The 13,419-nt window shown below is 37.0% G+C and overlaps 1 protein-coding gene across 1 annotated transcript in view; it reads right to left on the bottom strand.

Annotated features, from left to right (window-relative positions):
* The window catches only part of LOC134332791 (PALM2-AKAP2 fusion protein), a 101,518-nt gene extending 91,171 nt beyond the window's left edge, over nucleotides 1–10,347 (bottom strand). The window contains exon 1 of the mRNA XM_063014598.1: nucleotides 7,073–10,347. Coding sequence (XP_062870668.1) covers nucleotides 7,073–7,110 — 38 coding nt within the window. The 5' untranslated portion in view covers nucleotides 7,111–10,347. The remainder of the gene's footprint in view (nucleotides 1–7,072) is intronic.
* Nucleotides 10,348–13,419: the final 3,072 nt, after the last annotated feature.

Genomic DNA, 13,419 nt, shown 5'->3' with positions numbered 1-13,419 from the left:
ACAAAGTGCCTGCCAATTTGATCTTTCCATTTAATTGTTTAGTGAATTAAATTAATTATCTCCTGTACTAAATTATTATAATAAATACTTAGTGTAAACAGTTATACAACAGAAACTATATATATATATATATATATATATATATATATATATATATATATATACTGTATATACTGTATATATATAGTATACCAGCTTAAGAACAATATCTCTAAACACATAATTGCAGGGAATTCTACAGTCCATCAATGCTCATATCCTATAACCCCTTAGACAGAACTGCACTGAAAACGACCTCCTTCTTTGATGAATAGTATTACATGGGCTAAGGTAAAACAAAGTTATATACATTTTTTATACGGTCTCAACATATTTGGAGGTGGGTTTGTATACTCAAGTGTAATTACAGTTATTATAATTGTTTAAACTAGAACTGTATTTACATTTTTCTATTGTGTTTTGTTGACTCAAATAAATGATGGGTTTCAATAGCGGTTTTATTTTGTTTGAAGAGAACAAAGCATGGGAAGGCAGCACCCAAAACATTTGTAGAAATAATGTAAAATGAGAAGAAATTGATATGATGAAGTACTGCTGACAAATAAATCAAAACAATAAATAAACACATGCACTAACTCATTCCCACATACACTTGTATTAACTATTTTTATTTTTATTGTTTATTAACTATTAAATAGTAGGCAATAAATCCAATTAACATTACTGCAAACTGTCTGCTCTTGTTCATTCTATTCAAATGCACTTCTGAGAGCAGTAAAGCAGCAGGGAAGGGCATAAGTTAGATCTGCCTTAACAAAATGTAATTGTTCAAGGTTAGAGGGGTGATAATAGGACATGCTTACACGCAGAACAAAATGTACAAGAATTCAAACCTAAACTGATCACAAAGTAAAATATAATATTCACTCTAACAGGCTTTGTCTTAATCTTTTAAGACCTAATGTATCTCAGTTGGTACATTGCTGGATGTGGTGTCCAGACTGAAACAGTAAGAACCCAGCTTTTGTACCAAGTCTATGAATTTTCCTAAAAAGCCTTATATAAATTTATCAAATAGTGCACTTCATAAATACATCTCAAATGTGCATTAACTAACTAAACCAAACTAAACTAAACTAAATTTAAAGGTGGGCAGTATCACTAATGCTTCAGAAGTGGCCCTCTACTATTTGTTTGTGATAAAATATGTCTACTCAAGTGCTCAGCAAAATCATTTCACGGCCGCTCAGGTGTCGCAGTGGTAAAAACACACGCTGGAACACCAGAGCTGGGATCTCAAATACATCGTATCGAGTCTCAGCTCTGCCTGCCTGGGTTGAGCAGTCACATGAACAATGATTGGCCTGTTGTTCATATAGGGGTGGGGCATTAAGCCAGATAGGAACTCCTTCATAACTAATGCAATTACGACCTCTGCTGGCTGATTGATGGCGCCTGCACAGAGACGGGAAAAGAGGTCAGGGTGTGTCTCTCCGTACACAGTGCTGATCCGCATTGCACTCGTCAAAGTGTAGGTGACAAAATGCATATGGCTACTGCCCATGTTTCGGGTGGGGGGGGGGACGTGGCATAGCATAGAGTGGGGCTCGGCATTGGTTGAGAGGAAGCATGACGCAATCGGAAAATTGGACACACTAAAAGGGAGAAAAATGGGAGAAATTGCATAAACAAAATAAAAAAAGAGAATTAGCAATATAACTATGCTAATTAAAGCTGGTTGACCACTGAAAACCAACAGCTTCACACACTGAAGTCACTGAATGAAATTATGTTGATCAACTTACATACACTGAGTTGTCCCAATATCAGATTACTAAAGTGCATGTTAATAAATTGTAGACAATATGGTCAGAATATTGTCAGACAAAAATGTAAGCACATAGCACATGTTTTTGTACTGGAGCCACAAGGGTAATAAATATATGTAAATACTTTTTAAGACTTTAAATAATTAGCATTTGTAAAACTAAGAATCAAACTTTACACTAAAAATCACGCCTTGTCTGATACACTATAATTGCTATATACAGTGTAAATGTAATTGTTGCACAAGCTATTCATTTAGTTACTCACTGATGTAATTAAGCTCCACAACAACATGTTGGCTGCATTACTCTAACCATAAAGTGGATCATATGCATAATTTGTGGAGTGCGCTGTTAAAGACTGCTGAATATCTCTGTGTCCTGTTTGTGGCTAATCCTATAACTCAGGCTAATTTAAGGCTGGAATGTGACAGCTGCAGTGCTGTAGCTGTTACCTACACTCTCCAGTGCATACCTGTAAACTGTAGCACCAAGACATTAACAGAGTGTTACGGTCAGTAAATGCAACACAGCTTTTAATAAAAGATAATGCTCAACAAATTGTCCTATAATTAAAAAGGCTTATTTTCTCTACTCTTTACATTAACATATTCACCCAGCTTTTACATGTAGCAGATAATGGTGAGTCATCAACGGTTCTGTAATGCTGCATTTAGGTTACTTACATTTTTCTACAGACAGACTATGATACTATAATATGATACTATAATAGTGCCCATGCTATTACCAGAAATCGTTGAATACATAAAAAGTGAATGTATAACTGAGAAAATCAAAAACCCAATTTACTAAAGAATAATGGACTTACTTTATAACTCCATCAGAGTTTGAATGTGACAAGTTTGATTCACCATACTATTTATATTTTTGTTTTTATGCATTTTCTCCCCTTTTTTCTCCCGACTCACGCGTCCAATTGCCCGATTGCGTCATGCTTCCTCTCCACTAATGCCGGCCCCGGCTCTGATTTGAGGAGAACGAAGCTAACCCACACCCCCTCCGACATGTGGGCAGCAGCCGTATGCATCTTTTCACTACACTAGACGAGATCAGCTGATGATCAGCGCTGTGTTACCGCTGCGCCGCCTGAGCGGCCCACCATACTATTTATAATTTCTCAGTTAAATCTTTACTGCTGCTGTTCAGTTGGTAAATGATGAAAATCCTTGGTGATCATGTTCATTCAGCAGTATGATAGCAAAAATTTAAGGATGATTTAATATCATTTGTTATAAATACGAGGTTTCTTTAAAAAGTTTTCGCACTTTCTATTTATTAGGAATTCTAAAACATATTACGTCACTTTTCTACACAGTCACCTTCCGATGCATTTTTCCCCAGCATCGTACCAACTTTTTAATGCCATCAGCAAATTATGCACCGCTGTTTTCACATCACATGAAAATCTTCTTCCCCTTAAAGCTTCGAGTGTCCAAAAAGGTGGAAATCCAGACTATATGCTCCCTCAGTCTCTCAGACACCACCAATTTACTCCTCCTCCCACCCTCACTGTTTCCAACCAAAATATAAAAGTGCAGAAACTTTTTGAAGATCCCTCATATTTACTGCTATTAAAGTTTGTAATGACTACACTTCACTACACTAACTGCTTTATTCTGATTAAGGCTGCAGTGGGAACTCTGGGAATAAGGCTGAATAAACACTGTATTATTCATTCATCCACTCACTCAATCTCACACCTAGAGGCAAGCAAGCATTGCAAATTCACCCTTTGCCTGTTTTGAGGATATCCAGTTGAAGGAATTCAAAGAATTCCAAAAAGATTCTCACCGGCATGAAAGGCTTCTCACAGACAGTAAACGGAGACAAGGGGCAAACTCCAAGGGTCGAAGGGTCAGTGTTTACTGGTGTCAAAGGGTCATTAGTGCTCTGTGGCATGCTAATCACTTTACATACATTACTCAAATACATCATATGACCACTAAACCATTATTACCATTATTAAACCACTCTGGTTTCTATGCTCTTGTCTGTTATTTTAATCATTAAGGCTCTGATAGGCATTAATATGAATTTATATTGAACCTTTAATAAAACTAAACTTTATATTGACTTTTGTTAAACTTTATGGTATATGCCACTGGTCTTTCAAGTACTTATGATTTAAAAGAATTATTTGTGTGTTACCATTTAATAAAGCAGGGGTTTCAAAACCTTTTACCACTGCGGACCAACCTGCAGCCCACACCATTTTAATGGATTAATGTGTGGGCAGAGGAGGGCATTGTAGAGGCAGGGCAAGCATCATAAAGTGTTTTTTAGCCAGTCATTAAAAAGTTATCCTTAAAGCACTGTTATTTTTTCATCTGTTGATTGGTTATTCTAGATTTGTAGCAATGTTTTGGGAAGGGTCCTTTTCTGTTCCAGTATGACTGGGCCATTGTGAACAAAGCATGTTAGTTAATAACTTAGTTTGGTGTTAAAGAACTCCAGTGGTCTGCAAAGAGCCCCGGACTCAACCCTACATAACACATTTGGGATGAATGAACGAGAGTTTTCAGAAACACTGTCGAACCTTAGGCATTTGATTCAAGAGTTCATGATTACATTATACCAATAAAATCATTTTTACTTAAAAAGAACACCTCAAAACATGTGTTTTCTTTTTTAAAGGAAACCATACATTACTGACATCCTTGAAGCTCAGAGAGGTTGTGAGGGAGCCTTTTGCCCCTAATCATCTCCTCAGATGGCTTTTGAGTTGTTCTTAGCAGCTGTTCGACAGCAGCCACTTTGCTATAATATAAACACTGGAGTGGTTTTTGGGCAAGCATGAATGTCCTTGAGTAGTCCAGCAAAAGTTCACATTAAAACCTACTGAACATCTTTGGAGAGACCTGAAGATGGCAATTTACAGGCACTTACCATGCAATCTGACAGAGCTTGAGAGAGTGTGCCATAATGAATGGAATACGATCCAGGTATGAAAAGCTTGAAGAGACTGAATACTATATTACGCTGTTCGACCACACAATCTATCCTTTTTAGACATTGTAGAGATTTACAGATAATCTTACAAATCCATTTTCTGCCATTTTCATATCCATTTAAGGCATTTAGGAGACATTTTTATCCAAGCGACTTACAGTAATGTAAGCGTATATGTCCAACAGTGGCAACCTGGCAGTGGTGGCGCTTGAACCACCGACCTTTCGATTACCAGTCCAGTACCTTAACCACTAGGCTACAACTGCCCTGCAGTTTGTAGCTACACATGTGCATGGGTTCTTGAGTTGTAGCTCCCAGTATAGTGTTACAATAGCGTAGTTGGCATGCTAATATGATATAAGCTATCTGGTTTGTAACCTGAATGTAGACGGTTGTAAACTGTTATTAAAATCTCTCATCTACACCAGAGTGGAAGTTGTCTCCATGTGATTTTATATGAAAGCCTTGGAGAAGTTATCTAATAATAATAATAAAAAAAGTTTAATTATAATTTAATTAATTTCAGTTTATTTTTGCCAATCCTTTTTGCCAATTATTGGATTTAATCTAAGGAAAAACACAGTCCAGCTCAGGTTGCTACAGTAACACTAGCTTATAGTGTTTATTTATTAATCTTAAGTAACCGCTTTGTTTTGATTAGGGTTGCTGTAGGTCCAGCACCACCCAGAAACACTAGGCATGTGGCCTGAACACATAGCAGGGCATAGCAGGGCACCACATTCACTCACACCTAGAAGCACTTTAGCACAGCCAACTCGTGTGGCACCCATGTTACTAGTTAAACCACTGTGCCACCCACAGGCCTATACATGAATTTATTTTTAATTATGTTATTAAATGTAAAATGTGTTTATAAACTGAAGCTTTACTCAGACTGACCTCTTTATTTTATGCACAGGGAGCCAAAAAAAGCCAAAATTAAGCTAAACTAAAGATGAGTGTGAAACTGCTTGTCCCTATTTATAACCTACATGACCAAAAGTATCTGAACACTGTAATGGGCTTGTTGGACATGACACTTAAAATCCACACACCATAACTGACCGACGCTTAACAACTATAACAGCCTCCACTCCTATGTGGAAGCTTCATACACATTTTTGGAGCTCACACTGTACATGAGATGTACATACATACATTGTTCACTGAATACTGTACATACATACAGTACATGGACACATCTATACATTTTCTATATATTGCTTGTATATAGTCTTATAGTTTGTATATTTTGTGTTTAATGTTTAATTGCTTGCATACTGTATTTATACTAGAGAGATACCATCAGCCAGAACCAAATTCCTTGTGTGTATCCAATAAATCTGATTCTGATTAGTCTAATGGGTAAAGCTTTGGGCTTTCATTAGAAAGGTTGTGCATTTGAATCCCTATGTAGGCCAATCAGCTACAGTTAAGCCCTTGACAATGGGTCTTGACCTTCCAGGTTTCAGAGTCACTCAAGCCAGGACATGTGGATGAAAAAAAGTACTGTAAATGTGTATCACATATAAGGGCATTCCATTTGCCCTAGATTATTAGTGACCAATTTAGATATTAGAATTCGAATATCTAAATTAAATAATAGAATTTAAAAAAAATATTAGAATTTGTGACCATTTAATCAAAAAGCTAAATAACACTAATATATTAATCATTTAGAAGTAATATGTAAATGTTATTACTTCAATAGGAATGTTAATTGTAAATATAAATGGGCTTGCCAATAACTTATTTACTTTTATTATTATTTCCACCACCACAACCCTTTTTTGTACTGTCATCTGCAATGATTTAGTGACTTTAGTAAGTTTATGAATCATTTAGAAAGCACAGATAAAAAAAACAATATGTAGTATTTGATAGTTTACACTACATTTGAAGACAATGTATAAAAACTGTACAGATCAGACATGCCTGCATCTAAAGACTGAACCATGAGACAACGCCCCATTTTAACATCCTTCAGTATTAGGCGGAACACTGCCCACTTTCCTTGCCAGTCTAAATATCTCACCGTGCTACCAAATTCAGACTCTACCTTGGACAAGCCCAGTCATTTATTACCACAGCAGAACATGACACATGGAATGAGATTACATGCATCTACATACACAGTCATCACAGACACAGCAAGCCATGACGACAGAAGCATCCCTCACATCAGCCTCCCATTGCCCCGGCTGCTGTTGCTGTGGCAACCCAGCCACCATGTCCAACCCTCCAGACAAGGGAAATGGGAAAATGGAAATACTCACTCGGAAGCCGGGGCTTTGCTCCTTAGAGGTGTGCCCATCACGGCAGCCTCTTCCCAGCTTCTTCTCCCAGTATTGTCGTCTTGTTACACTATTCCCAGTCTTCTTCAGTTTTTGGAAGTAAGGAAGATGTGTACTGTCGAATCAGTCAGGCGCTGGGTGGAAGCGAGCGGCGAGCATCTCATCCGATAATTTTGCAGCAGGAGAGAGAGAACATCAAGTACAAGAGGGAGGGGTCTTCATTTCTTACTACAGACAATATTCTAACCTTGACCCTTTTATTTACCATACAACATCTCATCATCCTACAACAAGGATGATATCAGAGATCAGAGTTTCTAGATGAATACAGTAAACACTTCCAATAAATTCATCAAGCAGAACCACATTTCTGTGATATTTCTCATGAAAGGATTATGACAATCACGTTTTAGCGTTTTGATTGTATAAGGTTTATAGACAGATGTTTAGTGAGCAAATGAGCATTATCATTTATTCATTAAAATACAGGAAACACACTGGACAGATCATCACAGGGCAAGCACATGCATTCACATCCAGGGCATGTTTCGTATCTCCACTCAACCTGACTGCATGTCTTTGGACTATGGGAGGAAACCAGAGTTCCCAGAGAAAACCCATGTGGACATGGGGCAATAAAAACAAGCCAAACCATTCCACCTGGGAATCAAACCCAGGATCTTCTTGCTGTAAGGCGACAGTGCTACCCACTGAGCCACCGTGTTGCCCATGAGCATTATCAATTAGCATTATTGATTCAAATGTGACCTAATCTAATAAACCTCAAGCTTTCCATAAAGAAACAAGTATCTACACCAATCTCGCACAGAGAAAGTTCACACTGAAATGGGGGAAATGTAAACAAACAAGCTGCTCAAATGATTAATGACAAGTATAAAGAGACATTAACTGGATAGAACGTTATATATTCTGTTATATACTGTTACTGTTCAGTGCAGATAATACTGTGATTTTAGAGTATTTCATACAATAAATTGTGATGTCATAGCTTAAATTATTCTAACATAACAGCCACAAAATATGAGCTTTTAACTCGTTTGAATATTTAACTAAAGAGGATTACACAACAGATTAATGTGCTCTCTGACCACCCAGAAACACAAGATTTTTAGGTGCCACCAGCCGAGTCATGCACTCGACCCAACTGGTCATATTCAAAGAAAAAAGGGCTGGATGGGGCATCACTTCTTTGCTGCTGCAACATCAACTATTATTGCCTGGTCAAGACAGCAACAATGACATACAGTATAGCATAATCACTTGTATGTGTTAAAGCTCTCTATTAGAATCCACAGCTAGCAGGAGTAAAGAGGCAGTCTGCTGACTTCACCCATGTTCGCGGAAGCTTGTGCTACCTTCCTCGATCAATTAAAGAGGGTGTTGTAAAAATGACAAGACATGCTAGAGTACAAGGAAGTTGGAAATTGTTGTTCCTGTATGTGTCTGGCTTTCAGGAGCTTTCTGAATGATCACGGCCCCTGGAAACTGTAGTTACACCTTAGACTCCAGGGACTGTCAATTTTGAATTATTTATTTTATTTATTGTATATAATTTATTATCATTGCTAACTATACTTTACAAATTACACCCAGTGTAGACATTAATACAGATTGTATATTTACTCTGATGCAGATTAGTAACTGTGACCATGGCAGCCAGCACCAGCATTCTGTAAAAATGTTTCCTGCACTGACTCGGGCAGTGATCTATTGATATTTATACCAGTAGGAGTGTGACTGTGTGTTTGGAAGGCCAGCTGTCTCCGGTCACATCAACACAACAGTGCTGCATTTAGCCCCTTAACTCCAAAATAAATGGCAGGGCAACAAGTGGCATGTCTGGTAGGAACAGTATGAATAAACATACACGTTTTAAATGGGTTTGTTAATAGGGCTTGTACATAAGTGTGAAATACACTGTTTGGCCAGAGGTATGTGGAGACCACTCTTAGTTATTGAATAATTGAGACATTCCCACCCATTGCTAATGAGTTGATCGCATATCGCAGAGGAAATGGTAAGGGACCTTGTCTGATCTTCCCTCCCTTAAACACAGCCAACTGTGTTTGTGTGGATTCCCGGCCAGGGCGGCAGCTCTTCTGAGGTCAAACACTCCACAGTGGTGTGCTAGCATGTTAGATCACTGCACCACCAAGCCACCACCAAAGCTACATGTTTAACTATTTCATTAAACAAAGCAGTCAAACAATAACTTATAACATGCTTATGTACCCATATTATGTAAGATTTGATTTTATTAAGATTTGATCATTTTGTTTTTAATTTAACCTACATATTTTTTATTCTTGAGATTCTTTTCAGATGTCTGATCACTCCTAGAGGACACATCCAAGGTGACACTGGGCTCAGTTACTAAGGCACATCGCATGCCTGAGTCTCCGACACTTAAATGTTTGAGATTATGGTAGCTGTTTGGCAGAAGGTTATCACTCCTTTTGGAATGCAAGTAAAGCCTTAAGCGTCTTCCTATCCTTATCCTATGTTTAAGAGTTCTAAATAGTTATGTTTAAAAATAACTATCTCTTTCTGAAATACACAGAATGATTTCAGATCATTAAACAAAATCTATTACAGAAAGAGAACTCGAGTTAAATACATTTTGCACCCTTGTCCAGCTGCATAACCCTATTCAATCTCTGCTTTAAACCATGGACAGATGACCTTACAGCATTCTTAGGAATTTTTGATAGACATTGGAATTCATCCCCCTCTTAATATACTGTAGACAGATTGTCCAGGTGATGATGCAGTTTGACTGTTGGTATAATGCCATTTTAATCTGGTGTTTTATTTGCTTTATATTACAGAAAATTAGACTATTAATGTTCAGTTTTATTCAATTTCAATCCACCTGTCCATAAAACACTATACTGCCCGGTTTGGAGATAATCCAGATGCAAATAGCTTGTGATAAATTAGTGCACTGTCCAGGTTACGACCCTGATCAGTATAAAGCAGTCACTACAAAGGAATCAATGAAAAACTGCTTTTTAGTGATTATACATAGACCTGAAAGAAAAAAAGAATAGGAAGAGGCATGCCAGAGGACAGCAAGCGGTCCAAACAAAGCTGTGGTTGAAATAGTGACTACTCACAGTTTTGCTGATAAGCTGATGGATGCCCTTGAGATCTAAAGCGCTACACATCTCTCTCACAACATTTCAACAGAACTGACTAGACAGTAGCAGCAGTCATAAAAGCACCCACTAATTTATTTTCATGGTTGTACAGCTTACCTTCAGTCTTAGGCAGCAGGATTTATTTTCACTCCTTTGCTGTAACAAAACTCCAAACCAAAACAACTTGTTACAGATCCCATGAACAATCTATAAAACACTGGTTGTGAGTGACTGTTGGGCGAGAGTTAACATATCTGGCTGATACAATGCTAGCTTTGTTGGACTCTCCGGTGGGAATTCTCGCTCAGAGAGAAGCGAGTCTTGCGTTGGTTTTGGTAGCATGTGCATATTGTTACCTTATCTGCAGTCTGTTCATGGTCACTCGAGGTTTGGTTCAGCTTCCACAACAAAGTCCAGAGTGATATGGGTTCACTTTAGGGTAAAACATGGTAAATACACACATACTGAATCAACAACCACAAGCAAAGTGCAAGTTAACAAAATGATCACCTTAAACTTTGATTTTAACATTTTCTGTCTGAACTTTGAAGGTGTTTTAATTAGAGAAGACATAATTAGACACAAAGTAAAAGCAACTAAAATGAATTTTAAAGAACCCCTAAAGACATAAAATCTGAGATTATAGTGTGCAGAACTGGGTGAGTGCATAAGCATAATTACTTTTCACATTAGAAACTTGAGCAAATTTCTCTATGCAGGATTTATAGTTTTATATACATATATATATATATATATATATATATATATATATATATATATATATATATATATATATATATATATATATATATATATGCATTTTCTCCCGTTTTTCTCCCAACTTTTTAGCGTGTCCAAGGTCATAGTGCATCAGTTACGAGGAGTACCTATCCAGCTTAATACCCAACCCCTATATGAACAACAGGCCTATCGTTGTTCGTGTGGCCGCTGGTATGCTAGCGTGTGATTTTACCGCTGCACCACTGAGCAGCCCATACCTCATACTTCTTTAAGTTGGCCATATATCTTCCAATTCATCCCCCACAAAACTTTTATTGTACAAAACACAACAGCTTTTTCAAATGCTAATATAATTATACATTTTAACTTGATGCCTTTAACTGCTGGAATGACTTGTTTATTTACATTTAAACTGTTTTTAAAATTTGAGTTCATCCACTTGTAATGGTGTGGCACAAGAGACAGGGGTAGATGCCAAAGTAAGTGAGTAAGTGCAAATTCTAATGTAAAAAGGAGGGGAAAAAATGCTTCATCACTCACAAATAAAGCATAAATAAGGGTCCAGCATTTTCCCCTTAAGCCTCCAAATCAAACTAAACTAAAAGGCATTTTTCACTCAGACTTATAGCTACTTAAACAGGAAGTGATGTCACATCACTGTCATTTTTTGAGCGGGAAAACTGAGTATAAATGCTTAGAAAACAATGGCTTCTGGTTTCTCCTCCTGAAACAGTACTGGAAGCCTCTTTCTAACTTTTACAGTTGTTATATTTTAGGAAATTATCTTTTTTTACATAAGATATATTAAAAATAATCTTTAGCTGTGGGGCTATTTTGTTAAAGAAAAAACAAAAATGAACAATTCAAATGAAAAAGAACATGTTCCACCTCAAATGCTTAATCCAAACGTTTTATCTCCTCCTGTTGACAGGTAAACTTAAAAACTACTCATTAAATAACGGTTATCTTAACAGTCAAGTGTTTGCTTTTATCCATGTATATATTTAAGTCTGTAAATAACTTTAACTGATTCTCTCCACAGCAGAGCTTCACTTGTATTGTCTTCAGCAAATCAGTTAATACGGTATAACTGTAGTGAAATACAGTCTGTAGTCTCCATCTTGTGGACGTTTTTACCCCTCTTCACAGCCTTTTTATTGTTAACATTGCTATTCAACAATTTCAAATTTATTTATTACATTCAGCTTTGTCACATATTTAAACATTTGGCATTTGACTTGGTCTATCATTAAAACAATTACTACATGTTCCTACCTGTGGCCATCAAACTTTACAACTCCTCACTTAAGTAATAGACCTTACAATACGTGCAATATGATAGTTGTATCATAAATAGTGCAATATATGTCACCACTGCATCTGCCACTTTATTTTAAGAGCGTTTTAAGTGTATTTTAAGAGCGTTTTGCCACTTTATTTTAAGAGCGTTTTTACTTTACTTTACTTTTTAATATATTCTTACCTTTTAATATTCTTAATACATATATACAATCTGAGCAACTGTAACATCTGAAATTTCCCCTCGGGGATCAATAAAGTATTCTGATTCTGATTCTGATTCTGATGCAAGCTATTACATTACATGCAATAAGGTTAATGAAACTCATTACATTTTAGTTAATCATTAATCACATTTGTTTTCTACCCAATTTAAAATCACATTTTGTTTTATACTGCTTAATTTAATTGTTTTACAATATATACTTGATCTTTCAATTAACTACTGAAGCAATGTTATACTATGTTGTTTGTTTGACATTACCAAACCTTTTCTTTAATACAGAGCAGAAATTGGTTTCAATGGTTGGCTATACACCGATCAGGCATAACATTAAAACCATCCCTTTGTTTCTACACTCACTGTCCAATTTATCAGCTCCACTTACCATATAGAAGAACTTTGTAGTTCTACAATTACAGACTGTAGTCCATCTGTTTCTCTACATACTTTATTTGCCTCCTTTCATGCTGTACTTCAATGGTCAGGACCACTAAAAAGAGTAGGTATTATTTGGGTGGTGGATCATTCTCAGCACTGCAGTGACACTGACATGGTGGTGGTGTGCAAGTGTGTGTTGTGCTGGTATGACTGGATAAGACATAGCAGGGCTGCTGGAGTTTCTAAACACCTTACTGTCACTGGACTGAGAATAGTCCACGAACCAAAAATATATCCAGCCAACAACGCCCCGTGGGCAGCGTCCTGTGACCACTGGTGAAGGTCTAGAAGATGACCAACTCGAACAGCAGCAATAGATGAGTGATCGTCTCTGACTTTACATCTGCAAGGTGGACCAACTAGGTTGAAGTGTCTAATTGAGTGGACAGTAAGTGGACATGGTATTTAAAAACTCCAGCAGCGCTGCTGTGTCTGATCCACTCATACCAGCACAACACACACTAACA

Source organism: Trichomycterus rosablanca, chromosome 18, assembly GCF_030014385.1.
Source record: "Trichomycterus rosablanca isolate fTriRos1 chromosome 18, fTriRos1.hap1, whole genome shotgun sequence".
Taxonomy (NCBI): domain Eukaryota; kingdom Metazoa; phylum Chordata; class Actinopteri; order Siluriformes; family Trichomycteridae; genus Trichomycterus; species Trichomycterus rosablanca.
Note: the sequence above shows the minus strand (reverse complement) of the source record. Positions and strands in the feature narration are given on the sequence as shown.